A 26932-nucleotide genomic window follows, 5' to 3' on the forward strand; every position below is an offset into this window, starting at 1 on the left:
GAAATGAGTAAATAAATCAATACAGTTTTTAGATGATTAAACAGGGAAGAAAGGATAAAAATGCCATTGAGGGGTTCACTCGCCCCACCACCACTGATGGCACGCTAAAGAAGGAGATGACAACCCTCCCTTTGCTCCAAAGGAGGACACTATGGGCAGGGGCACGGGAACACAGTGGCTCTGGTATACAAAATGACAATTCTACCTCTGAGACAGAGAACAAGGGGACCCACACATGGCAGTGAAGGTGAACACTCAGAGCCCAGGACATTTGTGATGGCAGTGGGGACACTGGCAACTGGCTGTGCCTAGTGATGCTAGAGGGAGGACAGGGAAGTCACGCGGCAGGACCTGCATGATCACGACAGGGAAGCAGACACCTGGTGACTTGGCAGTGATGGTGGTGGCAGATTCTTGTGCTTTGTGAGGTGGGACCAGGGGCCCAGGCCTGGCTGAGGGACACCCTAGTAGGAGTTAGGAGTCACTTCTACTTGGCAGTGGAAACGGACGTACAGCGCCTGGCGCGGGCTCAGTGAATGGATCGGGGCGTCAGGCTGGCCGCAGGGGCCTGTGCAAGGGGCAGGCGCAGAGCCCTCAGCAGTCCAGGGAGGCGTCCTGAGGGCAGTGTCTCACATCCCCTGGGCTTCCCCAAGAGGTGGCACCCCGGGGCACATGACTGCTCCCAAGAGCATACCCACAGGGGTTCACATGTTGGCAGAGAGCTGAGGGCCCCGGGGAGTGGCCAGTTCCGGCACTGGTGGCCGGGGGATCTGGGCTGTCCCTGGAGGCTTGGCCAGCAGCCCTGAGGGGGGCAGGCGCTCGCTTCCAGAGCCCTTCCGGCCCGGAGACCCATCCCCTGCTGCTCGCTGAGGCAGAGAGGGCTGGGAGGCTGAGAGAGGTCTTCCCCGGGGTCCCAGCCGCCTCGCGCCCCCACCAGGGGGGGGCCCCAGCAGGGACACCTGTGAACGCCCAGCTCGGGACAGGCTGGCGTGGAGGGTGCGAGCAGGCAGGGCGGGCAAGCGGGAGGTGGACGCCCATGGTCCCCGGGCCAGCAGAGGGCCTGCGCGGACAGGCACCAGCGGGGAGGCCGGGGAGCCCACTGAGAGCCGGGTGGAGCGAGCCAGGAGAGTGGCCGGAGAGTCAGGGGAAAGGGGCAGAGAGCCCCGCTGGTGTGTCAGCGCAATGGCCACGTTGGAGGTGACGGCGGCTGCTTGCAGGGGTGCATGCACCAGGGGCTCCCACAGCACCGGCTTCCCGCTGAGTCGCGCACCCGTGCCCGGGGCCAGGCCGCAGATACCCCGGGCCATGTCCCGGTCATGCTGCACCAGGTGCTGCTCCATGAGGCCCCCGCTGCTGCCCGGACTGGGCTCGGAGTGCTTCCGCTGCAGCACAGAGTTCTTCTTGCCTAGAAGAGGGAGAGGTGGGTCAGGGCCCTCTAGGGCAGAGCCAGGGAAGAGGGTGGGTTGTGAGGTGGGCAGCAGAGGGCAGAAGCGAGGCGGGGAGACGGGACTGGTGTGCCACAGCGGTGTGAGTGGTACTGCACCTTGGGAAGGGGGACTCAGGGGAGACTCAGGCCACATCCCCAGGGGGCCAACCTTAAGGGAGTTAGTGTGGAAAGGCCTGTAGCTGGGGCCAGGGAGACGGCTCCAGGGCTGGGGTGTATGCAGCACACATGTGAGTCTCCAGTTGGATCAGATCCCTGCCACCACATGATAAGCCCCTCCCGGCACTGCCAGCTGTAGCCCCTATAGTCACTGAGCACCCACAGGTGTGTGGCCCTGACAAGCCCAATCACCCCCCACATTGCCAGGCCTGAGTCACTCACCAATTGTCAGGCCCATCTCGCTGGGACGAGTGCACAGGGAGCGCTGCTGAGGGCCACCACCCTTGTCCCCCCAGCCCTCAATAAAATACAAGGGAGCCTTTGTCGGTTCTGAGCTGGGCTGGGGTTCGGTGCTGCCTCACCGATACGGCGCAGTCGATCCATGGCCACAGTCTCGAAGGCCCGGCGCATCATGGGGAACTCCTCCAGCACGGCATTGAAATGGTCCACACTGAGTGAGTAGAGGCGGCAGTAGGTGTCCGCCCGCACGCTGGCAGTGCGCCGGCCCCGGGTCAGCAGGCAGATCTCTGCCAAGGGTGGAGGAGGCCTTCAGTGGCGCTCAAGGTTCCCCCGTACACACACACTGGCTAGCTGGGTAGCCCAGCTCCGCACTCAGCCCGGGTCCCTCAGTGCTCCAGCCCTTGGCCCCTGTTCTCTCTCCCCAAATAAAGCTGACCCCAAACCCAGAATTTGTTACCCTGCTTCCACACAGTGCTTCCCCCACCTTCAGGGCTGGAACCCCGGGAGTAGGGGCAGCTCCACCAGAGCTCCTGCCCACCTCTTTGGGTGGCATGCGAGAGTGACCTGCCAGTTAGTAAGTCCCAAATCTGGGCACGAACCAGGGCCGCAGGGCTGCAGAGGGTGCCTGAGAGTTATAAGAGCTTTGACTTTTGTGGGCAGAAGCTAGCAGAGCTGCCGCCTTCTGCACAGGCTGCGTCCCCAAATCACCCCTTCAGGGAGACTCTAGGCCCCTCGAGACTGCACTGCTGAGGCCCCTTCTCACCCTCGACATCTGGATCTGACAGCCACCTGGCGATTCCTCAGGGAGCCACTTGGCTGGGGCCCAGGTTTAGGGAAGCAATAGCCCTCCAGACCCCACCCCCTGCCTGAGGCATGCTGACCCCCAAAGTAGGATCCGTCTGTGAGGCGGGTGTCACGGGCACCCCGCGCCAGCACGCTGAGCAGCCCGTGTTGGATGAAGTACATCTTCCTGCCCACCGAGCCTTCGCGCACCACCAGGTCACCCGGCTGGAAGACCTCGAAGCGCAACTTGGTGAGCACAGCCGTGACGAAGCTGGGATCGGCGTGAGCGAAGAGCGGCATGTGTGCCACCAGTCCACGGCATGTGAAGTTTATGATCTCCTGGGCAACGGGGGGGACACAGCGGTCAGGCAGGCCACCCACCCCAGGTGCCTCTGTCACGCTCATTTGTCTCCAGAAGCCCAATCCCTAGGGTCGTGATCTGCCAAAGGATGGGGGTGCTGCAGGTCCCAAACCCTCAGGGAGGGGGTCTTGCAGGACCAGCCTCCAAAGAGAGATCTCTGCTGCCCCCCATGTATGTGACTTCACCCCCTAGGATATCCAAGAAATACCCTCAAAGTCCCCCAAAGGTCTAGCCTCCCGCAGGGACCCACGTCTATAGGCATATCAGCTGGCTGAAAGGCCCTCTCCAGCAATCCCCTCAGAAGCCCCCACTGGGGGCCCCTGCCCACCTCACGCAGCGGCTCACTCAGCTCCCCCAGGATGCTCTCCTCATCAAACATCTTGCCCTGGTAGCGGTGCTCGTAGTACTCATGGATGCGTTGCCGCGTGTCCGCGGGCAGCTTGTGGAAGGACATGTACTGCTCCACCTGCTTGTACTGGGGTGAGAGGACAGCCAATGTGTAGCAGACACAGGGATAGGTCGGGGCATGTGGGATGGTCACAGACATGGGCATGCAGCGTGGAGACTAAAGGGGCCACAGAGAACCACAGGACACATGAGACTGGGGCAGATGCGTGGCAGATGGGAGAATCCACAGCCAGGCAGAGCAGGCATCCAAGTACAGGAACACAGACCCAAACAGAAAAGATGACGGGGCACAGTGACACAGGACAAAGAAAGAGACTCAAAAGGTCCCAGATCAGAAGAGGGTCTCAAGTGGAGCCTCCCACCCCACCCAGCAACCTCTGGGAACCCCCCATCAGACCTCCCCCTTTCTTCCCTGACCCTGCTGACCTTCTCCTGGTACTGGCGCCTCGAGGAGTCCAGGGACTGGATGAGTGCAGTTGCGTGGCCGATGAACATGGCGTAGCATGTGGCACCCACAATCATGCTAAGCATGGTAAGCCACACATCCGGCATGCCCACTGGCGCCTGCTGCCCATAGCCGATGCACAGCATGTGGCTCATGGCCTTGAATAGGGCGTGGGAGTACTGGCGGCCCCACGAGTGGTTCTGGGGTATAGGGCAGAGTATAGGGCACAGGTGGGCAAGGCCCCGCAGAGTTTTCTGCTCCTCCTACCCCACCTTTCTTTTCTCTTTTGGTTATGAGAGCACACTCAGCAGTGCTCAGGGTGGCTCTGTGCTGAAGGGTCACTCCAGGCTGGACTGAAGGGGCCCTACGCAGTGCTGGGGATGGAGCTAGGTAGGTGGCAAGCAAGGCAAGAGCCTTCCCTCTGTACTGTGTCTCCCACCCGGATCCCCCTTTTTCTCTTTCAGTCCTGCTTTCACCCCGGCCTTCCTGGAAACACTTCTGGGGGCCCTGGGGACGGTTTGTGGGTAGGCTTGCTCCCTCCGAACAAGTACATCCTAGGTGTCTTTACCCTCACCCTAATTCTCCATTCCTGATTTCTCTTGTTCCTCTCACGATCAGCAGGCACCTCCGGGAAGACCCCAGAGAGAAGCGCGAGGGCAGGGACCTGGGGAAGGACTCAGGGAGAGTTCTCAGGGGAGGGTTGGAAGAGGGCGGAGCCTCGGAAGAACTGCAGAGGCGGGGCCTGGGGGCGTAGCTCGGGAGAATTCTCAGGGGCGGGGCCTGGGAGCAGAGCCTCAAGGGAAGGGCCACAGGGGGCGGGGCCTGGGAAAACCCAGCCGGGGCTTGGCAAGGGGGCGGGGCTGCGCTCACCACCATGTGGCTGATGGACACCCAGCAGTCCGAGGGGAAGTCCTGCAGCATGGGCACCAGGAACTGTAGGCAGCCATCCCAGTGGCACAGCAGCAGCATCATGCCGATGAGGTTGAAGATGCGCACCACAGCGCTCGCCAGGTCGTAGGTCATGTGAAAGATCTGGGGAGTCCGAGCAGGGGCTGCTGTGGCCGCGAACCCCTCTCCAAATTGCTCCCCTTACAGTACCAACCTAGAAGGTCCTCTCCTTGAACTTCAGTCTAGCCCCTGTTCATATTCATTTAAACAAAGTAACTACTATTTCTTTGTATCGAACCTCGCAGCATAGAAAAAAAAAAAGGGAGGTCGTATTATTACTGGTTTTGGCTTTTTTTTTTTAAGCTATACCCAGGTGAATGCTGGGGGAATCTAGGGATTGGGCATGAAAAACATGCGATCTGGCCGGTTCTACTGTTTCCCTGGATTTTACTTTCTTCTTTTTTTCTTTTATCTTTTTTTTTTGATGGGGGTAAGCACACCCCGTGATGCTAAGGTGTTATTTCTGGCTCTGCACTCAGGAATCACTTCTGGTGGTCTCAGGGGACCCCACTTGATGCCTACCATCGAACCTGGATTGGTCAAATGCGAGGCAAGCACCCTACCTGCTGTACCATCACTCCAATCTCGGATTTTACTCTCCTCTTATAAATAGAAAAACTGATGCCAATCATGTGCCCAGAATCTACGTTAAGCGTTACAGCAGAAACAAAACAGGCTATGGTAGAAGCTGCGTATGGTAGAAGCTGCGTAGGTGTAGACTAAAAAGGGTAGGCATTCATAGTGTGATGTCCCTGGGACATCTGTATAGAGTACTGCCTTTCCAATAATTATTACAGGTAATGTCCTGAGAATTTACTATGTGCTGGGCAGTGTTCTCTCTCTTTTTTTTTTTTTTTTTGCTTTTTGGGTCACACCCGGCAATGCACAGGGGTTACTCCTGGCTCTACACTCAGGAATCACTCCTGGCGGTGCTTGGGGGGACCATATGGGATACTGGGAATCAAACCAGGGTTGGCCTTGTGCAAGGCACTTGCTATCCCACTGTGCTATCACTCCAGCCCCCTGTTCTAAGTTCTCAACAGATATTTATTCCCTTTACTCTTATCGCCTTACCATGCATAAGTATAATTCAAGTTCTCATTTTAGGATTGGAGAAATAGAATAGTGGCTAGGGCTCTGGCACCTGGCCTACTTTGATCCCCAGCACCCCATATAGTCCCCTGAGCCCCATCAAGAGTGATCTCTGAGGGTCTGGAGCAATAGCACAGCGGGTAGGGCATTTGCCTGACAGGCGGCTGACCCGGGTTCAATTCCCAGAATCCCATATGGTCCCCCAAGCACCGCCAGGAGTAATTCCTGAGTGCATGAGGCAGAAGTAACCCCTGTGCATTGCCCGGTGTGACCCAAAAAGCAAAAAAAAAAAAAAGAGTGATTTCTGAGTGCAGAGCCAGGAGTAACCCCTGAGCACTGCTGGGTGTGGTCCAAAAAAAAAAATCAAACTAAGACAAAACAAACTGTCATCTCTTCACAGGCAATGAGATTATGGAGCCTAGGAACCAGTCAACTCTGCTGCCCTGTGGCTGGACTCCCAGTTGCTTCTTCTCCTGTAATTCCTAGTCCTCCTCCTCATCTTTCTCCTAGAGTCTAAGGGAGCCCCAAACATTTGACCAATCCATGGCACAGACATTCTCAGCCTTCCCATTCCTCCAAAGCCTGACCTCTGCCACCAATCCCAGAGAGAATCCATCTTTGGAAGGCCGGCCCACCTGCCCCCCAGCTCTGTTCTGGGGAGTCACTCAGCCCCCCTGCCCACCTCCCCACCCCACCTCCTCCCACTGGTGGATGTAGCGGATGAGGCGGGAGAGGCGGAGCAGCCGAAGCAGGCTGAGGATCTTGGTGAAACGCACGATGCGCAGTGCTCGCGCCGTTTTGTAGACCTCGGCATCCAACCGTGGCTCAAGCTCCACCACTAGGAAGATGTAATCCACGGGGATGGAGGAGATGAGGTCCACCAGGAACCAGGTGCGAAGATAGCGTGTGCGGATGGCTCTTGGGGCCAGCAGTATCTCAGCCCCCTCCTCAACCACGATGCCTGTGCGGAAGTTGAGCACCAGATCCAGCAGGAAGAAGGTATCAGAGAGGACATTGAAGACAATCCAAGGCGGGGAGTTCTCCTCCTTGAAGAAGGTGATGCCCACAGGCAGCACAATGAGATTCCCCACCATCAGCAGGAGCATGATCAGGTCCCAGTAAAACCTAAGGTGGAAGAAGGGTGGGAGTAAGAGCACCATTTCAACAGCCATTGGACTACAAGTAGTGTCTGGCACAGTGATCAGTGATCAGGGCAAGGACACAGGATTCAAGATAATGAAATGGAAACAACAGCAACAACAACAAAACAGTTTGACAGACTTAACACATTATGCATGCAGGAGGCCTGGTTTGATCCATGGTACAGCATGCTTCCCCAAGCACTGCCAGGAAAAATTCCCAAGCACCAAGCTGGAGGTAGCCCCAGACCACCATCAAAGGTGGTAAGAAAGAAAGAGAGAAAGAGAGAGAGAGAGGGAAAAAAGGGAGGGAGGGAAAGAGGGAAGGAGGAAGGAAGGAAAGTTGGAAGGAAAGAAGGTAAGAAGGGAGGAGAGAGGGAGAGACAACAGTGTATAGGAGTGTAACTTCACCATCTGGACCATTTGGGAAAATAGTTTAACAATATCTAGTGAAGTTTAAAATGTGCATTTCCTGCAATCCAGCAGTTTCATTCCCAGGTTTCTCTACATGTGTTCCCGGAAACACATACAAGAATAGCAGCATTATATCTGGAAACAACCCAAGTGTTTGTCAGTATAAACGTGTAGATAGACAAGACAAACATAATAACTGAGTACACTGTGATGGATGCAATGCCCCAGAATACTAAATAACTGCAGACCCCACCCCGGCTAAATGCAGCTACGTAACAATGAACAAAGGAAGCAAGAAACAAAATGACACATATTGGATGCTTTTCACTTAAAAAAAATTCAAAAACAGCCCAAACTAAACTGCATTATTGGAAAACTATGAAGATAAGGAAATGCATAATGTGAAAGTTAGAAGAGTGGGCTGGAGAGATAGTATAGTGGGTAGGGAGCTGGTCTTACACATAGCCAACTGGGTTCAGTCCCTGACACCCCTATGGTCGGCTGAGTACCACCAGGAGTAATTCCTGAGTGCAGAGTCAGCAATGCCCACCTGGGCATTGCTGGGTATGGCCCCCCCAAAAAAGTTAGAATAGTAGGTTTGGGGAAAGAGTATGAGTAGTACAGAGCTTTGACCCTGCCACCAACTTACTGTCTTAATACAGACAGCTGTTACAGTTGCTTTATAGTTACAACATATACATATACATTACTAAGATCAACCCTTACTCTATGCATATCTGTATGTGCATGATCAATGTCAATATACACATATGTTGTGTATATCATTACTATCATTAAATATTTTGGGGGAAAATATTTGGGGGATAGGAGCTTGGGGCCACACCCGGTGGTGTTCAGGGGCTACTCCTGGCTCTGTGCTCAGGTGTGATCCCTGGAAATGCCAGGGATTCCCTGCAAGGTGTCTTCACCTCTAAACTATCTCTCTGGCCCATAAATATTTTACAAGAAAATAAAATAATAAAATACCCTTTGCTAATGTCACAGCGTTGTTGAAAAATATACACAGAAACAATGGAAGTGACAGAGCAGTAAAGCACTGGTTGGTGCTATGACTCACCCACTCTTTATCCCAGATTGTTCCCATCTCCAGTTCTCTCTGCCCATTGCTAGTTTAGGACTCCACGCCCCACCCACCTCCATCCCTTCACTCCGCCTCTCCCCAGCAGAGCTGACCCCTATTGCTGCTCCTCTGCTGGGGTCTGCTTATTTGTATTGGGGGCCCCCGAGGTGTGTCCTGTGTTCCCTGTGTGAACCCAGCCTTTCTGGGATTCCCCACCCCCCGCCCAGGGCTCCTGCGAGAGAAGCAAATAGGAGAACCTGGGCCAGTGAGACTTCACCACTACACGATCCTTCCCTCTCTTCATCTCCCACGGGTTTTTTTTTTTTCTTTTTGGGTCACACCCGGCGATGCACAGGGGTTACTCCTGGTTCTACACTCAGGAATTACTCCTGGCGGTGCTCAGGGGACCATATGGGATGCTGGATTCGAACCCGGGTCGGCCGCGTGCAAGGCAAATGCCCTACCTGCTGTGCTATCGCTCCAGCCCCCATCTCCCACTGTGAAAGTGGCAGAGCCTGGGCAAGGGCAAGTGTGGAGGGACGACGGCCACCCCTGGGGGGCAGGGCAGTGGGAGGGCACTGAGACCAGGAAGGAACTAGGATAGAGCCAAGAGGAATCACTAAACAACCCCAGCACCCCCACCACCTACAGCGTCTGTAGTTCCAGGATATACCTGGGTGCCCAGCAACCCAGAAGCCAGCCCATGCCCACTCACCTTAGCATTCATCTTCTCAGCCCCTAAAGGAAACCCAGGGAGCCCTAAATTCAGCCCTCTGGGAGGCCCCTCTGCCTGCACGCTTTCCATCCCCGAGCCCTCAGCTCTCACTTCTCCCTCCTGGGCTGCTGGAGGAATCCTGTATGAGGGCTGGGAGAGGCGACGGAGAGGTCTGCCTAGCCCCAGAGCATCTTCACAGCCTGACTCACGGGCGGTCACAAGCCTGGCGGCTGATGCAGAGGACGGAGGCCCTCCAAGGGGCGCGACGTGGCTTCTGTGGGACACGTCTGAGGTGGGGGGTGCTGTGCAGGGGGCAGAACAGTAGACTGCAAAAGGCGAGCTGCTGGGGCGGGAAGGAGGCAGCAGAGAGGAGGGAAGTGGGAAACAATGGGGAGACAGAGGGCCATCCAGGGAGTGTTTGTGTCTGGGCTGGCGAGATGATGTCTAGGTCGGCACTTGTGTCTCCAGGCTCCTGGCTCACACCTCAGTTTGTTCCCACCCTCTGAGGTAGATGCTTGACACACGTTCCTGCCTCACCCCACAGCTGTCCTTCCTTTCCCCCAAGGACAGGCCCGCACTCCTCCCCTAGCGACCTTGATGGAGAGGTACAGCAGGATGGGGACGATAGAAGGGCCCCACCCCCACCTCTTGTCCCTTCTCCCGGGCAGTCACCTGGGCGGTGGCCTTGTCGGGGCGCTGCTGCCACAATCTCGCGGGCGTCCCAGTCCGGCCCAGCCACAGCCCGCCTTCAGCACCAGGGACAGCGACCAGAACAGCTCCTTAGACACCCTCCTCGCCCCTCCCCGCGTCCCCATTTCCCCCCAGCGGGCTGCCCTGCTGAACTGGGCAGGGGCTGGCAGTGGGGGGAAGGGGGACGCAGGAACTAGGTTTCTCCCTCAGGCAGGCCCCCAGCCCTGGAAGAAGGTATAATTGCCCAGTTCCCCAGCAAGCAGGACCGGAGGAGGCAGGCAGGGGTCCCTAGCTCCAGTTCCTGCAGTCCAGGTGGGATGCTAGGCTCCTGGATCAGGATATTCAGCTCTTTCAGTGTCCGCTTGTCCTTCGCCGCACCTCCGCGGGAGGGAAACCCCTCGCTCAAGAATTCCCAGGCAAGGCTAGGGGACGACTCGCCCCACCCGGGGACCCCTGGGCCGGAAATGAAGTGACTGTATAGGGGTAAGGTGGGGGTCGGGCGGGGCAACCCCGCACAGTGTCGCAGCTCGAGGGGGTGGGAGTTGCAGCCCCCTCCCCCCTGCCGGGCCCCCAGTACCGGAAGTCGCTGTAGGGGTGGATGATCCAAGCCCCCGCGGACTTGACCCGCTCCTGCTCGATCTCCACCGCTTTGTGGCTGCCGAAGACGCGAAGGGAGAACTTGTTGACCGTGGGCTGGAGTAGCGTCCCAAGCTGCCTCCTCTTGGGCTCGGGCCCGGAGCCGGAGCCGGGGATCGGACCTGCCGCCGCGGTCGCCGGCGCCGGGACAGCGGGGGGTGCCGCCTCCAGCCCGGGGGTCACTCCGTCGCTGGTCCGCGTCGTTGTCGGCCGCGGTTCTGCCTCCATGACGCCCGTTGGCTCACACGCTTGGCCTCCGGGACCCCGCCGCGGCCATCCGGGACCCCCGACCCCTCCCGGAGTCGGAGCCGGCACAGCCCGGCGGGCGGGGAGCGGAGGCGTCGTCGGCTGGGAACTGGCGGCGCGCGGGGCGGAGGGGGTGTGTGCGACAGACTCTCCGCCCGGCGGCCGGCGGGGTACACGGCGCCCCCTGGCGAGGACCGCGCGAAGGCCCCGCCGGGCGGGGCGGGGCCGCCGAGAGCCAACCGGGGGCCGGCGCCGACGAGGCGGGCGTCGGCGGGACTCCGCGGTGGGCGTGGCCTCGCGCCTGACGCTCATCTCCGCGGGCGAGGAGGAGGCGGGGACAGGCCGCGGGAGCCCCCCGGGAGGGCGTGGCCTCTGCTGACCCGCGGGCGGCCACTGAACGCGGAGGCGGGGGAGGGGAGGGGAGCCCTGCGGGAGTCCCGGGAAAAGCCTAGCCGCGCGCTCGCGCCTGGCACGAGGGGGAAAGAGGGATCTGGGGGCTTAATGATAAGAGACAGGAAATGTCTCTTGAGATGCTTCTCCTACTCTTGCCCACGGATTTAAGGCATTGCATTTTCGAGGAACTCTCCGCGACACAGTTCTTTCTTCTGATCTTCATGCTGCTCTCCTCGTTTTTATTTTATTTTGTTTTATTATTTTATTTGGGTCACACCCGGCGGTGCTCAGATTTGACTCCTGGCACTGTGCTCAGGGATCACTCCTTGAGGGCTGGGGCACCATATGGGGTGCTGGAGCTTGAATACCTCTCAGCTACTTGCAAGACAAGCGCCCTACCTGCTGTTCTATCTACTATCGCCCCGGCCCCAGTATTTTATTTTATTTGTTATTGGGGGTGGGGGTTTCGGCCACACCTGACGGTGCTCAAGATTCACTCCTGTACCTCACGGTGATTTAATAATTTTTTTTTTAAAAAAAGATTCACTTCTGGGGGCCTGGAGTGATAGCACAGCGGGGAGGGCGTTTGCCTTGCACGCGGCCGACCCGGGTTCAATTCCCAGCATCCGATATGGTTCCCCGAGCACCGCCAGGAATAATTCCTGAGTGCATGAGCCAGGAATAACCCCTGTGCATCGATGGGTGTGACCCTCCAAAAAAAAGGAAAAAAAATTCACTCCTGGTTTTATGCTCATGTATCACTCCTGGCAGTCTTGGGGTACCATATGGGGTGCCTCGGAGAGAACCCAGTTCGGTGGCAAGCAAGGCAAACTCCTTATACTATTGCTCCAGCCCCTCCACTATTTTATTTTAAAATTCATTGACCCAGGGGATCCCTAGGCATATGGTCTCCTCAGCCGCACCTGGAATAATCACTGAATACAGAGCCAGGAGTAAACCCTGAGCACTGCCAGTATGGCCTAAAAATAAAAACAGGATGAACTGAGCATTCAAAGGTAAAAACAAAAATTCTAGTCACAGCACCATTGCTCATCTATGACTCCAGAAGGAATAAATTACAGGGTTAGGTGGCAGGTGGCATTAAGTGCTAATTAGATCTTAGATACCTCAAATTCTTCCCCAATTTTTCATGAGGGAGAAGGGTTGGTCCGCCCTCCAAGGTGCCCAGGTCAGGGCTAGAGCAATAGCACAGCTAGTAGGGCGTTTGCCTTGCATGTGGCCAACTTGGGTTTTATTCCCAGCATTCCATATGGTCCCCTGAGCAGAGCCAGGAGTAATTCCTGAGTGCAGAGCTAGGAGTAACCCCTGTGCATTGCCGAGTTAAAAAAAAAAAAAAAAAAAAAAGTGCCCAGATCTTACTTCTGGCCCTGCACTCAGATCATTCCTGGTGATGCTCAGGGGACCGTATGGGCTGCTGGGGCCAGAACACAGGTCCCCTGCATACAAAGCAATCTCTTGTATTATCTCTTCACCCCATATATCCATTTCTTATTATCACAGCTTTATTTTAAGATGCTAGTACTTTTTTTCATGAATTGTTTTCAGGAAACTCTGAAAGGGTTTCTGAATTATTCGACAAATTCTTTTTCCATAAGTTGCAAGTTTTCTTCCAAATATATCTGTAACATTTCCTTAATGTCTTTCAAACTCCTATTTTCTATAGAATTATATTTTTTCCTCATATTTTTAGTTTTGTGGCTATACTCAGCAGCACTTGAGGACTACCCTGGCTCTGTGCTCTGAGGCTTGCTCCCAGCAGTACTTTGGGGGACTGTGCTGGGTTCGGCTGTATTGCAAGGCAAGTGGGTTCATGCCCTATCTTATCTCTCTACAGAATTACATTTAAGAATTACATGTAAGGGCTAGAGACATAGTTCAACAGGTTGAAACACAAGCTTTGCATGTAGGAGCCCTGGGTTTAGTCTGTGCCACCACACGACCCCCCTAGTAATACCAGGAGAGATACCTGAACACAGAGTGAGCAGTAGCCCCTCAGCATTGCCAGCTGTGGAGTACCTGCTTGTGAGCACATGAGCATGCAAGCACACGCACAAATTAGTTTTCCTTTTTCTTTCTTTTCTTTCCTTTCTTTCTTTTTCTTTTCTTTTTTTTTTCTTTGTGCTTAGGGATCTTCTGGTGGGCTCAGGGGACCATATGGGGTGCTGAAGAATCGAACCTGGGTTGGCCGAATGCTCTACCCCTATACTATTGTTTGGGCCCCAGAATTACTTTTTTGTTTGTTTTTGGGTGACAGCCAGCTGTGCTCAGGAATCATTCCTGCTTTGCATTCCAAAATCACTCCTGGCATGCTTAAGGAGCCATATAGGGCGTGTGTCGGGGCGGGGGGAATTGAACACGAGTCAGTTTTGTGCATGGTAAGCGAGCACTCTATTCCTGTACTCTCTCCAGCCCCATAGAACTTACTTTTTTTTTTTTTTTTTGCTTTTTTTGGGTCATACCCAGCGATGCTCAGGGCTTACTCCTGGCTTTGCACTCAGGAATTATTCCTGGCGGTGCTTGGGGGACCATATGGGATGCCGGGGATTGAACCCGGGTTGGCCACGTGCAAGGCAAATGCCCTACCCGCTGTGCTATCTCTCCGGCCCCAGAACTTACATTTAAGGGGTCCAGACACAGTATAGTACAGTGGTTAGAGCTCAGGTCTGTCATGTGCACTGCCAGAATTAAATTCCTAGCACTGCATGGTCTCTTAAGCACTGCTAGGCTGTAGCCCTGGAGGCCATCAATACTGCCTGGGGGGCATTGCCTGGCAGGGCCTGAGCTGCACCAAGATTTGTGGTGAGGTCTCAGTACCTCCTGAGTGTCATTTGGGAACCCACCTCCAAAAAACTTACATTTAAGCTTAAGGGGGCCAAAGAGATAGTACAGTGAGGAGAGCTGGATTTGATCCCCAGCACTATATAAGGTCCCCTGAGCCACCAGGAGTGGTCCCTGAGCACAAACAGAGTCAGGAGAAAGCACAAGAGTAAGCCCTGAGCACTACCAGGTGTGACTCCAAAATAAAAAAATAAACAAACAGGGGCTGGAGCTATAGCACAGTGGGTAGGGCATTTGTCTTGCACGCGGCTGACCCGGGTTAGATTCCCAGCATCCCATATGGTCACCCGAGCACCGCCAGGAGTAATTCCTGAGTGCATGAGCCAGGAGTAACCCCTGTGTATCCCCGGGTGTGACCCAAAAACAAAAACAAAGAAATAAACAAACAAAAAACCACATCCTTGGGGCTAGAGCGATAGCACAGCGGGTAGGGCTAGGGCGTTTGCCTTGCACGCAGCAGACTCAGGTTCAATTCCCAGCATCTCATATGATCCCCGGAGTACCGCCAGGAGTATTTCCTGAGTGCATGACCCAGGAGTAACCCCTGTGCAACGCAGGGTGTGACCCAAAAAGCAAAAAACAAAACAAAAAAACCACATCCTTAAATAAGTATGTCTACACACATTTGAATCTTATCTGTATACATTTACATCTAGTTTAGATACATTTGTATTTCATTTAGATACATTTATGTCTAGTCTAGGTACATTTAGTATGTAGTTTGAACAAAGGGAGATTCCAATCAAGCTGTGTTTCTGTATTGTCTCTAGACTCCGCAGTATTTTCTCTGCTCAGCAGTCTTCTCCCATTTTTATTTTCCCAGATCTCCTCTCCTCTAGAAAGATCTAGAAACCCACTTTCAACTCTCCCTTCTCTAGTAAAGTTACTAGGGCACTGATGTTCATTCCACTCTAGTCACAAGTCTGTCATTACTTGTTCACAGCCGTTCTTTCCCGTTAGACTGTGAAGGTCGGAAGAACAGAAGCCCAGAGGCTGGCACAAAGCTGGGCTTGATGAATAAGCAAATGCCGATCTGAGAAATGTTCACGGAAGAGGAAGTAGACATCACGCTCCTGCTCCTCTCAACCCTCCTCTTCTGTTTCAGGAGAACTTTGCCTAAATCTTTGTTTTGTTATTGTTGATGTTGGGCCACACATGGCTGTGTTCAGGGATGACTCTGCACTCCGGGATCACTACTGGTGGGGCTCCAAGAACCATATGGAGTCCCAGGGATTGAATCCAGCTTAGCCAAATGCAAGGCAAGTGGTTTACCTGCTGTCCTGTCTCTCCAGCCCTGCCTAAAACATTTCTGACTTGCTCCCATTTGACTCCATCCCAGCTCCCCACTGATATTCCCTAATATAATTATCTCATTTCCCTTTCTATTTCTCAATTCCTTCTCTGGCCAGTTTATCTTAATGTCTCCTCCTCCTGGGTCTCTCTAAGGCAAGGATTGAACCCAGGGTCTCATACAAGTTTTTGGGTCCTACAGCAGGTAGGGCATTTGCCTTGCAAGTGGCATATTCGAGTTCGACCCCCAGCATCCCATATGGTCTCCCACCTAGCACTGCCAGGAGTGATTCCTGAGTGCAGAGTCAGGAGTAACCCCTGAGCATGTGATTCCCCCCCCCAAATAAAAAAAAGTATGAGTTTTGCTATGAAGCTGCATCTACAGTTTTGTTGTTTTTTTTTTTTTCAGTTGGGTAATGTTATATGTCTCATATATTACGCACTAGCAGGAAACACAGTTCTCAAGTGACTTTCCCACTCTTTGCCTCTTCCTATGCCTCTGTCAAATCTTTCCTTCACTGTTACACCTCAGCCCTCACATTTATATAACCTTTGTTCTAAAGAAAAAGTGGGGCCTGCGGAGATAGGATAGCAGGTAAGGCACTTGCCTTGAGTGTGGTGGAGTGAAGAGCCAGAAGTGATCTGGGAATTGTTGAGGTATTGGGGTGCTGTGGATCAACCCCAAAGACTGTATGCATGTCAGTCACCTTACCTGCTGTAGAACCTCTCTATACTACCTCTCTGGCCTCAACAACCTTTCCTTTCTATTTACTTTTGCAGGCTGTGCCCAGTGGACCTCAGACCCAGTTCTAGTGATACCCATCAGGCCTTATGGTGCAGTGCTCCCGTAGTAATAGGTTGTCCTCGCAGCATGGGTGGGGGGTGTCCCCAGGTCAGGGTTATCTCCTGAGTTATATACACCCTATTCTTTTTCACTAGGTGTCAAGTATGTATGAACTATCACTGTCACTGTCATCCCGTTGCTCATCAATTTGCTGGAGCACCGGGCACCAGTAACATCTCCATTGTGAGATTTGTTGTTACTGTGTTTGGCATATCAGATTAGCTTGCCAGGCTCTGCCGTGTGGGCGAGATAGTCTTGGTAGTTGCTGGGCTCTCCGAAAGGGGCGAAAGGAATCGAACCCGGGTCGTCTGCATGAAAGGCAAGTAGGGCTATCACTTCACTAGGTTTCAAAGTTTATTTAATAACAAAGTTGATTTGGTTTCAGTCATACAATGTTTCAACACTCCTTCACTAGTCTACATTTCCCACCCCCACTGTCCCCAGTTCCCCTTCCACCACCCCACCCTTCAACCTAGCTCCAAGGCATTAGGCAGACACTTTCCTTATCTCTCTTGCTCTCTCTCTCAGGTTTGGAGGTTTTGGACATTTTTTTGTTTCTATGTGTATGTGTGTTTTATTTTTCTTTTTGGGTTACACCCTGACCGGTGATGCTCAGGAATTACGCCTGACGGTGCTGGGGGACTGGAGGACCATACGGGATGCCGGGTATTGAACCCTGGTCGGCCGCGTGCAAGGCAAAGCGGGACCGGGGACCCCTCTGCTCAGTCCCCGGCTCCCGGACGGACTCGCGCGCGCGAGTGCCGCCTGCGCGCTCCCGGGGGCGGGGCTCGGGGGTCGATGGGAAGCGACGCAGGGCGCGCGTGCGTGCGTGCGCGCGTACGCGTGCGTGCTCGCTCACGGTGGCGGCGGCGGAGCGGAGCGGCCTGAGCCGGAGACCGGGCTGGGATCGGGCCCCGGGCGGGGGCGGTGCGAGCGGCGCCCAGCGGATCCCGGGGGCGGGGACGGAGCCGGGGCGGGCGGGACCCGAGCGGAGCCCGGGAACGAGGCGGGAGGTCCCGGGGGTCCCGGGGCGGGGGGTGGAGCCGCACTTCGTCGCCGCGGGGGTGCCGGGACTCCGGCCGCAGTGCCGCCGCCATCACGGACTTCCTGTGGGACAAGCGCACGGGCCTCGCCGCCAGAACGGTGAGCGCGCGGGCCGGGCCGCGGGGCCGCGCGGGAAGATGGCGACGGCGGGCGGGCGGGGACGGGGCGAGGTGCGGCGGGGAGCGCAGGGGCGCGCGCCGCACCTGGGGAGGCACCGGGCGGCCCCAGCTGAGGGCGGACGCCCCAGCGCGCTTCCCGCGGGCAGGAGGGCGGCCGGAAAGCAAAGTTGGGTCGGGAGGAAGACACCGCCCTGTGTCGCTGGGAGAATAGGAAAGGGAGTTGGGAGCCTAGGGGGCCACCGGATCTTTTGAGAGAGGGTCCAGAAGTTAAGGAGATGTTAAGCTTGGAGATGTTTGGGAGGGGCACCTGGCGGGAGGCATTTCGGGGGCAGTCGGTGTAAGTGACATGCGTGTGGCAGCACGGAGCAGGCTGGATTCGCCGGGAGAAGCCGCCGCCTGCATCTTCTTGGTCTCCTACCAGCCCTGTAGGCGTCCCCCCGCAATAGGAGGTTGGGGAGACGATCATAATGGGAGCCAGATGTTGCAGTCCTAAGCCTTTCCCACACCTGATCCTCACCCCCAGCCCCAGATGTAAGTCCCTGGCCCGGCTTTGTTTCCTACACTCTCTTGGTCCGATCTTAGACCGTGGCAATGATTTCTTCGATTTTTTTCTTGAAGGGAAGAAAAGGACTTGTGCACCATGCCATTCCAATTCTGATAGATGGACGGTGGCCAGCTCTTAGCCACGTCAAACCGATGTTAATTAAAAACCAGTTATTCCGTCTACAGGAGGCGAAAGGGCCAGATGGGAAGCTGGCCACAGCTTGGGCCCGCCTGTATTGAAGAATGTAGAGGGATGTTTTAGGCTGAGGCATGAGCTTCATACTGAGGGGACAAGAGTGATAGCTCAGTGGATTGAATACGTGCCTTGTATGCAGGAGGCCCATGGCAGTCACCAGCAGCACATTATCCCCTGAGCACTGTTAGGTGTGCCCTTCCCCCCTGGGGAGGAGAAAAAGGAAGGGCCAGAGAAATAGCTGAGTAGGGGTGGAGTGCTGTGTTACATGCAGGAGGCACATATGGTACCCCAAGCACTGTCAGGAGTGACCTTGGAGCACCACCAGGTGTGGCCCCAAAACAACAGAGATAGAGAGCTCAAGGGATGAGAGTCATCTCTTAGGAAGGAATCTGTATGTAGGAACCTGGTGGACTGGTCTGTATTACTCCATGTAGAAACCCGGCAAACTGGATTCCTACCTTCTGGGCACAAAGTGGTCTAGCTCAGGAGATAAGATACACTTGTAAATGATAGACATTTGTCATGATAATATAGACCAAGGCTTGCTTTAGTCTCCTGGGCTACAGAGCTCTCGGTATTGCCAGCTCTGTCTTTGCTCCTGGCCAAGGATGAACTGTTGGTCATCTTGCACACTGTCTCACACTGGGGCCCAGATCCAAGCTCTTCAGAGGGTCATGTCTGAGGAGCACTGAGAGGCAGGAGAGGCACTTTGGAAAGTTTTAGCCAGAATGAGTAAGGGAATGTGCACTTGGTTTAGTAGCAGGTGTTAAAATCAAGCATGGTGGGAGACGAGGCAGTGGTCGGTGCTTAAAAGAGGTGGAGAACAGAATCGAAGAGCAACTTGGCATCTCCAGACCGCTGAAAACTTCACTTTCCCTGTTGTGTCTGCCTTTGCTTCCCTCCCAGATGCCCCATCCCCGACGGTACCACTCCTCAGATCGAGGCAGCAGAGTAAGTTACCATGAGCATTATCGGAGCCGGAAACACAAGCGACGAAGAAGCCGTTCGTGGTCGAGCAGCAGTGACCGGACCCGGCGGCGCCGGCGTGAAGACAGCTACCATGTCCGCTCCCGCAGGTGCGCTCAAGGGGCACCCCAGCCATGCTTCCACAGACATTTCTTGGTTCCGTGCCAGGCAGCGGGTTGAAGGTGGTGCTTGAGATGCTAACAGTGAGCCACTTGTGCTCAGGGGTTAAGAGGTATCACAGGAGGAAGTTTCTGGCGAGGGGCCTAGGGAACATCCAGCCTGTTTGGTTGGCGTGAGAACTTCCCAGAATACACCTGCGCTTCTCTGAAGAGCGAGGGAGAAGTGGCGACAGAAGGGGCAAGCCGCTGCCAGACGGTGGCCGATGGGTAGCTGTTGAGTCAGCAGTAGAGCCCGAGCTCGGGCTGCCTGGTTTGATGGTGGAGAGGAGAAGCTGCAAGGAGAGCTGGTCCTGTGTGCCATTGTGGTGCTGAGGAGGGGGGCTGTCCTGGTGACCTCTCTCTGTTCATGCACTTCGCTCCTCCCCAGGTGGCGTGTTTCTCTCTGAGCCATTTCCTGGCAGCCTCCTTTGTCCCCACCAAGGGTGGCCCGGCCCCGTGGAGTGGCAGGCATATGGCCCGACCGGGTACACCTGGTGAGTGTCAGTTGTCCCGCAGCAGTTATGACGACCGATCCTCGGACCGGAGGGCCTACGACCGCCGATACTGTGGCAGCTACAGGCGCAACGACTACAGCCGGGAGCGGGGCGAGGCCTACTACGATGCGGACTACCGACACTCCTATGAATACCACCGGGAGGACAGCAGCTACCGTAGCCAGCGCAGCAGCCGCAGGAAGCATCGGCGGCGCCGGCGACGCAGCCGCACGTTCAGCCGTTCCTCTTCGGTGAGTGCCAGCCCAGGCCCCTCCCTTCCCCCCCCCCCGTGCTTCAGGCTCCTGGGGACTCTGGTAAGTGCCAAATCTTCTTGCTTTCACCTGAGTATCGGGGCATGAACATTGAGGCGGGCCCTGAGCCGCACCACTCTCTTGGAAGCTCTCTGGCTCTGGGGACCCCCGGAATCTGCTTTGGAGACACATGTGGGCTCGGAGCAGTGTGACTTCCCCAGCGCGCATGCCGGGCTACCATGTTGCGAGCAGCAACGCTGCCCCCGGGAGTTTCCACCCGCGAGTGGGCACCTTGCTTGTGAAATGCCGTTTTCTGCCCCAAGGCCTGGGCTCCATGGCCCCCAGTTGGCAGGCAAGCTGGGGTGGGGGCAAGGGGAGAGGAGACGTGTGCCTGCTTGGAAGGGCATCGCCTAGAGCATGGGGCTTTGGGTGACACTGGCAACGACACTACTCTCAGCTCTGCCCATGCCTCTCCCTGTCCCCAAGTGGGGTTTGGGACTTGGGGTTATGCGCCGCTCTCTCTTCTCACCCCAATCCGCCTTACTGCATCTGACGTGTTCCCTTCCACTGTCCCCCATCATCGTCTGTCCCCCCTGGCTGGGCGCCTGTGACCGGTGACCCCTCCACCACCCACCCCGACTCCCGGCCCCCGCTCCGACACCTGGCTTGCTCCGACCCCCCCCGCCCCCCGCCAGCAGCACAGCAGCCGGAGAGCCAAGAGTGTAGAGGACGACGCTGAGGGCCACCTCATCTACCACGTCGGGGACTGGCTACAAGAGCGATGTACAAGCCGAATCGTAACGATCCCATAGCCTGTAACGGTCCCATAGCCATCCTAACGCCCCAAGCCACCCTGAGCCACAGCCTCGTTTGCCTTCTCTCAGTGGTGGTGTTAACTGGGTGGTTGGAGTTGCTGTTGAGAACTGACCTCTGCTGTCCACTCCCAGCTCTCATGGCCCCTGGGTTAAAGGTGGTGGGACTCGTGCAGGGGTTTTCTTCCCCTGTGACCATCTGTATCTGTCCCCCCTTCCTTCATCTCACCCCAGGTTATGGTTCCCTTTCCCCTTCCGACGCAGCTCATTGCCCTCGCTCTCTCCTTCCCTCTCCCCCACCCTGCTGTCTCATTTCAGACGAGATCGTCAGCACCCTGGGAGAAGGCACCTTCGGCCGCGTGGTGCAGTGTGTCGACCATCGCAGGTACCTGTCTGGCCCTTCGCCACTCCATACCAAGAGTCAGCTGAGCCCCAGGAATGGGACTCGTTAGTCCCCAACCAAATCCTTTCCTGCCCACCCACAGGGGTGGGGCTCGGGTTGCTCTGAAGATCATTAAGAATGTGGAGAAGTACAAGGAGGCAGCTCGACTTGAAATCAACGTACTAGAGAAGATTAACGAGAAGGATCCTGACAACAAGAAGTGAGCGGGCAGGGGCACCCAGGGGTGTCGTTTGCAGGGTGCTTTCTCAGCCCAGGATGGCCTCTGTAGGCGAACGTCCCTGAAATGGCCTTGAGTCAGAGTTACTTTTTTTTTTTTGAAGTAAAACAGATTTTATTTGGAGGATTTTTGAAGGGAAGGAGGAAGAGAAAAGTGGGAGAGTGGAGAGTAGGAGAGACAGAGTAACGCGCTCGAGAGAATGTGAGCTTCTCCAGGGGCTTAGAGAGCCCCTGCACACATCCCAGCGTTAGATAGGAAAGCATGAAAGTACATCTCAAGAGGGGAGGTGCTGGTAACATGTGCTCGGCCACACGGGCACAAACAGCGCATGGGCCCGGGCAGCATATGCGCCCAGAGTTAACATTTTTATTCCAAGCTTGAGGGGGTGGGGTTTTGTTCATGAAGTGATTTTAGGGGGCATGGGGCAATAGTACACCAGGTAAGGCACTTGCCTTGGATGTGATTGACCTGGGTTTGATCCCTGACATCCATATGGTCCCTGGAGCCCACCAGGAATAATCCCTGAGCATAGAGCCAGGAGTAAGCCCTGAGCACCAACAAGTGTGGTCCCCAAACAAAACTGTATTAAAAGAGGAGATCCCCATGAAATAAAAGAAAAATCAAACACCGCAAGTTGGGATGTGGGCAATTCCAAAATGCGATGTACACCCCCCCCCAAAAAAAAATGGGATGGGGATGGGGTTTGGGCTGTGGCCTTTAGTGCATAGAATAGCCCCTTTAGTGCACAGGTGCTGTTGTCCGGATGGAGCCTAGGAGACTGACCTGGGCCTCCAGTAGGTGGAGTATGCATGCCAGCCCTGGGAGACATCCGCAGCCAAAAATGGAATTTTTCGTACCTAAAGTTCTATAGATGAGGCCACATTTATATCTACTGTTCTCTTTTCACAACTCTCATGAGCCGAATACAGAAGAACATTCGGTGGTGGCCTGAGTCTGGGGGACTGGGCAGGGGCTTGGTGGGGACTGGTGCTGAGTGGATTTCAGGACTTGGGAGTGACAGTCTGACAACCCGGACCCAGCACTCCTGATGGTTCTTCAACAAGGGGATGACTTTTTATTTTTTTATTTTTTATTTTTTTGCTTTTTTGGGTCACACCCAGCGATGCTCAGGGGTTACTCCTGGCTTTGCACTCAGGAATTACTCCTGGCGGTGCTTGGAGGACCACATGATGGGATGCCGGGGATCGAACCCGGGTCAGCCGCGTGCAAGGCCTTACCCTCTGTGCTATCGCTCCCAACAAGGGGATGATTTTTAAAAACAATTTAAAATGCCGGGAAGCACTTAGAAGCTGGTAGTATTGCCCCTACCCACACCCGTGCTTTTTTCTTGGGTCTGCCAAAAAGTCCATTCCTTGCCTGGGAGGAATGTCCTGGTCACACTAGCTGGCATGCCTGGAGTTTCAGTGCTGCGGCATCCCTTGGAGGGGTGGTAGGGAGATGGGAGCGCATCCAACATCCCCTTTCCCCGTCTCTCTTCTCAGCCTTTGTGTCCAGATGTTTGACTGGTTTGACTACCATGGCCACATGTGTATCTCCTTTGAGCTTCTGGGCCTTAGCACCTTCGATTTCCTCAAAGACAACAACTACCTGCCTTACCCCATCCACCAAGTGCGCCACATGGCCTTCCAGCTGTGCCAGGCCGTCAAGTGTGAGTGGGGTGGGCTGAGGCCAATTCTGGGGGCGCCCCTCCCTCATGGGACCTCTTCTGTCAGTTGTGCACTGGTGAAGCCCCTAAATAAGGATCTTGGTGCTCTGTACTTCTATTTCCTGACTTGTTAACATCGCGTCTTCTGACTTTGCTCCTTGAGTGGTCTCTACACCATCACCCATTGCTCTTAGCTCCAGCCCAGCTAACACTGGAAGAAAAAGACTCTGGAGTTAAAATACTAGGTTGCCTCTTTCCCCCTTCATTTTCCTTTCTTGGGAAAATGTAAGTCAGGTAGCAGGTTCAGAGAGACAAAGACTCCTCATGCCTTCTGAGAGGAGATGCCCTGCACAGGTCCGGGCGCGCCAAGGTCATTCAGCTGAAGGCCAGGTGGGGAATTGGGTCTAGCCCCAGGTTCCTCTGGAATCTTCAGGGCATGCTGGTTTCACAGAGTCGGGATCATCAGGTTCATGTATGGGTCAGACTCAGGACAAACATAGAACCCGCAGTGAGACATCTTGTACATCACTTGAGGACCGCATATAGGTGTTATGTAAGTGAATGAGGAACTTCTTAGACCAGGAATTTCATTTGGAAGTTGAGCAGAAAGCAGCCGAGTCACTGGACGTGCTGCCTCCCCAGCTCTGGGCTCAGTGCCAGTCAGCCCTGGACGCCTGTGCAACCAGCCTGACCTGGCCTTCTCCCCTGCAGTCCTCCATGATAACAAGCTGACACATACGGACCTCAAGCCTGAAAACATTCTCTTTGTGAATTCGGACTATGAGCTCACCTACAACCTAGAGAAGGTGAGATGAAGGGGTCTCTAGCCTTGGCCAGTGGAAGCAAGCAGCCACTTTGCCTTGCTCCTTTGAATCCTTTCACTCTCTCTTGCCTTTTTTTTCTCCTATTCTGGCTCTACCTGAGTCAAGATAAAAAGCCACAACAGACTGAAAGGAGGGAGAGGGATTTTATTGTTGGGTGACCCTCCGCAGTGCTCAGGGCTCAATCCTGGTGGGGCTTTGAGACCCACTGGGGTGCTAGGTGATGACCAAACCTGGGCCCAATGCATGCAAGGCAAGTGCCTTACCCACTGTACTATTTTTCTGGCCCAGGGAATTTTGCAAAAGACTAAATTCGGAAGAGAAGGAAGAGTCTGGAGCAACAGTATAGTGGATAAGGCAATTGCCTTGCACATGGCTGACCTAGGTTTGATCCCTGGTACCCTGAGCACTGCCAGGAGCGGCCCACAAATCAAAACAAAATTGGAAGAGAACATATTTTGAGAAATAGCTCAAAACTATAAGAAAGTGAAAATGCTTTGAAGATTCTGATTTGGGCTGGCTTCTCTTTCATAGATGTCTGTTTCTGGGAGGAAAGGGGAGATCCCAGCCCAGGGAGCTCCTTGCCTTGATTTCTTTGCAACTGTTACACATTTGCAGAAAATGTAACACAGTAGTCACTGGAGCTAAAGATATACCAGTGAATACTGTGTATCATAGTGGCCAGTCAGGCTGCTTGCATACATAAAGATCTGCATGCTTTAGTTAGCTTTCTTTAGTCCTGTTCTCCCCTAGGCCGGAAGCGGGTTTTGGGGGGGTTCCAAAGGAGACAGTTCTCTGGCTTGGTGGGAGTAAGCAGAGGCCACAGCTAACTTTTTTTGAGACCCGAAGTACGTGAGAGAACAGCAGGAAAACCTGCCTGCTGGGCCACGGTGGTTCACTTTCATTCGACTTGCCTCCCAGAAGCGAGATGAGCGCAGTGTGAAGAGCACGGCCGTGCGTGTGGTGGACTTTGGCAGTGCTACCTTTGATCATGAGCACCATAGCACCATTGTCTCCACGCGCCATTACCGGGCCCCAGAGGTCATTCTTGGTAAGCGGGGGCAAAGGTGGTGGTTAAGGTCTGTAAGGGGGTGTGGTGAGTGGGGATCCCTGAACCTAATGCCTTTTCCCTCCTGTCATACCCCAGAGTTGGGCTGGTCCCAGCCTTGTGACGTGTGGAGCATAGGCTGCATCATCTTTGAGTACTACGTCGGCTTCACCCTCTTCCAGGTAGGGGTGGGTACCTCAGTGCCACCACCCATCGTCCTCCACTCTTGTTTCCTGGTTTGCTGAGGACCCACTTGTTCGAGTCGCTTCTCTTCCTAGCACGAAGTCCTTAGCATCCCCGTCCTGTCCCCATGCTCAGTTCTGCCTTTGTTCCCCAGACCCATGACAACAGAGAACATCTAGCCATGATGGAAAGGATCTTGGGTCCTATCCCTTCACGGATGATCCGAAAGACAAGGTGAACCTGAAGAGGGAGGGACTTAGCCCATTTTCTTTTCCTTTCCACAGAATCGGTCAGTGTCACATCATTTCCCCCCACCACCACGAATGCCTCCCCAAGCTAATCTAGATGGGGGGAGAAAGGGAATAATCCTACGATAAGAGGCACCTCCTGATACCTCAACCTCCCCTTCCACTCTAGGAAACAGAAATATTTTTATCGGGGTCGCCTGGATTGGGATGAAAACACGTCAGCTGGGCGCTATGTTCAAGAAAACTGCAAACCACTGCGGGTGAGCCAAGCTGGGGATAAAAGTGCCCACCACCCAGAGGTCACCTCCTCCTTACAGTGGTTTGTCCCTGGAATACACTTCATAGGCAAAGGGTTAGGAAAAATGGGGAGGAAAACAAAAAGAAGACATCTTTGGTCACTAGATGAGGAAAAAAGAGAGGGAGTGGTTTTGTGGAGGGAAGGAAGTTAGACAGTCACATATTTGTTGAGTCAACCAGACATCAAAGCCATGTCCTGGATTCTTTAGGTCAGACAGAAAAGAATAAACTACCTTTGAAGAGCTTACATTTTAATGAGGAGCTAAAGAAGATTCATGAAGTTGACAAGGATATACAAGTAGAAAGAACTTTGAAAGAGTATGAAGGAATAATTGTGCTAGTGGGAAGGTAGGTTGAGCTGTAATATCAGACCTGCGGGTCATGGTGTGCTTGTGTAGGGCAGCTCTCATCATTATTGCAAGCAGAGCCTTGCTGCTTGGAGATGGAAAGCTAGGGCCTTGAAGAAGGCAGGGTTTGCAAGGCGCTCGCTGTGCCTCACCTTTCTCCCGCCCTCCACCACCAGCGGTATTTGACCTCAGAGGCCGAGGAACACCACGAGCTCTTCGATCTGATTGAAAGCATGCTAGAGTATGAACCTGCCAAGCGGCTAACCTTAGGCGAAGCCCTTCAGCATCCTTTCTTCGCCCGCCTCCGGGCTGATCCGCCCAACGCCAAGTTGTGGGACTCCAGTCGAGATATCAGTCGGTGACGATCAGGCCCTGGGCCTCCCTGCACCTCTTACAGCAGTGGGGGTCCAGTCCAGGACACTGGTGCTTTTTTATACACGAGAACGGAGCCAGAGCCCCTTCCTTCCTCCTGGCTCCCTCTCTAGCTGTGAATATGTACAGTAGTGTAAATACAAAAGAACTGGTACCTCCGCTTCCACCCCTGCCCTGTACAGAATGCTCTTCCACCCCACACTCATTCCACCCTCGCCTGCCCCTCACTTGAGTCGGATGGGGGCAGACGGAAGTAATTCGGTGGCATCTCTTATGTTTTATAAGGAATTTTGTACAGTCTTTGTGAAATAAAATGACGTGCTTCATCTGACCCCCAGCCCTGGAGTTGAGGTTTGGGATGTGGGGGTGGAGGGGTGAGCATTTGCGGGTGAGAGCACAAGCCCCCTTTTAGCCTCCAGTATGCACCGGAGCTTGGCCTGCCTGCCCCTTGGCTCCAGGAGGGAGCGGTGGGTGGGGTCCTGTTTATCGCCGCTGAGCTCAGACAGGGGCGCTGAGGTAGGGCCGAGTCGGTTGGAAAGAGCCCAGGGGCGGAAGTTTGA

At 54.8% G+C, this 26932-nt stretch overlaps 2 protein-coding genes across 8 annotated transcripts; one reads left to right on the forward strand and one right to left on the reverse strand.

Moving 5' to 3' along the window:
- Positions 1–3: 3 nt before the first annotated feature.
- On the reverse strand, positions 4–10979 carry HCN3 (hyperpolarization activated cyclic nucleotide gated potassium channel 3). Of its 4 annotated transcripts, none has more exons than XM_004619285.2 (8): positions 10497–10976; positions 6576–7005; positions 4711–4872; positions 3822–4040; positions 3316–3462; positions 2725–2965; positions 1966–2130; positions 4–1405 (listed from the first exon to the last, which is right to left on the reverse strand). In XM_004619285.2, exons 1-8 carry the CDS (start codon positions 10781–10783, stop codon positions 705–707), a joined length of 2352 nt encoding a protein of 783 aa, XP_004619342.1. In that variant the 5' UTR covers positions 10784–10976; the 3' UTR covers positions 4–704. The 4 variants fall into 4 exon arrangements, with proteins under 4 accessions (XP_004619342.1, XP_054995335.1, XP_054995334.1 ...); XM_055139360.1 differs by lacking the exon at positions 10497–10976 and adding an exon at positions 9230–9252; XM_055139361.1 differs by having other exon boundaries at positions 1041–1405; positions 1961–2130; positions 10497–10979.
- A 6076-nt stretch (positions 10980–17055) lies between these two features.
- CLK2 (CDC like kinase 2) lies at positions 17056–26703 on the forward strand. 4 transcript variants are annotated; one of them, XM_004619283.3, is made up of 13 exons: positions 17056–17330; positions 18996–19165; positions 19730–19958; positions 20654–20741; positions 21089–21155; positions 21256–21372; positions 22893–23059; positions 23768–23862; positions 24799–24928; positions 25025–25107; positions 25263–25342; positions 25526–25616; positions 26177–26703. In XM_004619283.3, exons 2-13 carry the CDS (start codon positions 18996–18998, stop codon positions 26360–26362), a joined length of 1503 nt encoding a protein of 500 aa, XP_004619340.2. In that variant the 5' UTR covers positions 17056–17330; the 3' UTR covers positions 26363–26703. The 4 variants fall into 4 exon arrangements, with proteins under 4 accessions (XP_004619340.2, XP_004619341.2, XP_054996382.1 ...); XM_004619284.3 differs by having other exon boundaries at positions 20657–20741; XM_055140407.1 differs by having other exon boundaries at positions 19733–19958.
- Positions 26704–26932: the final 229 nt, after the last annotated feature.

This window comes from Sorex araneus, chromosome 5 (genome assembly GCF_027595985.1).
Source record: "Sorex araneus isolate mSorAra2 chromosome 5, mSorAra2.pri, whole genome shotgun sequence".
NCBI classification, from domain to species: domain Eukaryota; kingdom Metazoa; phylum Chordata; class Mammalia; order Eulipotyphla; family Soricidae; genus Sorex; species Sorex araneus.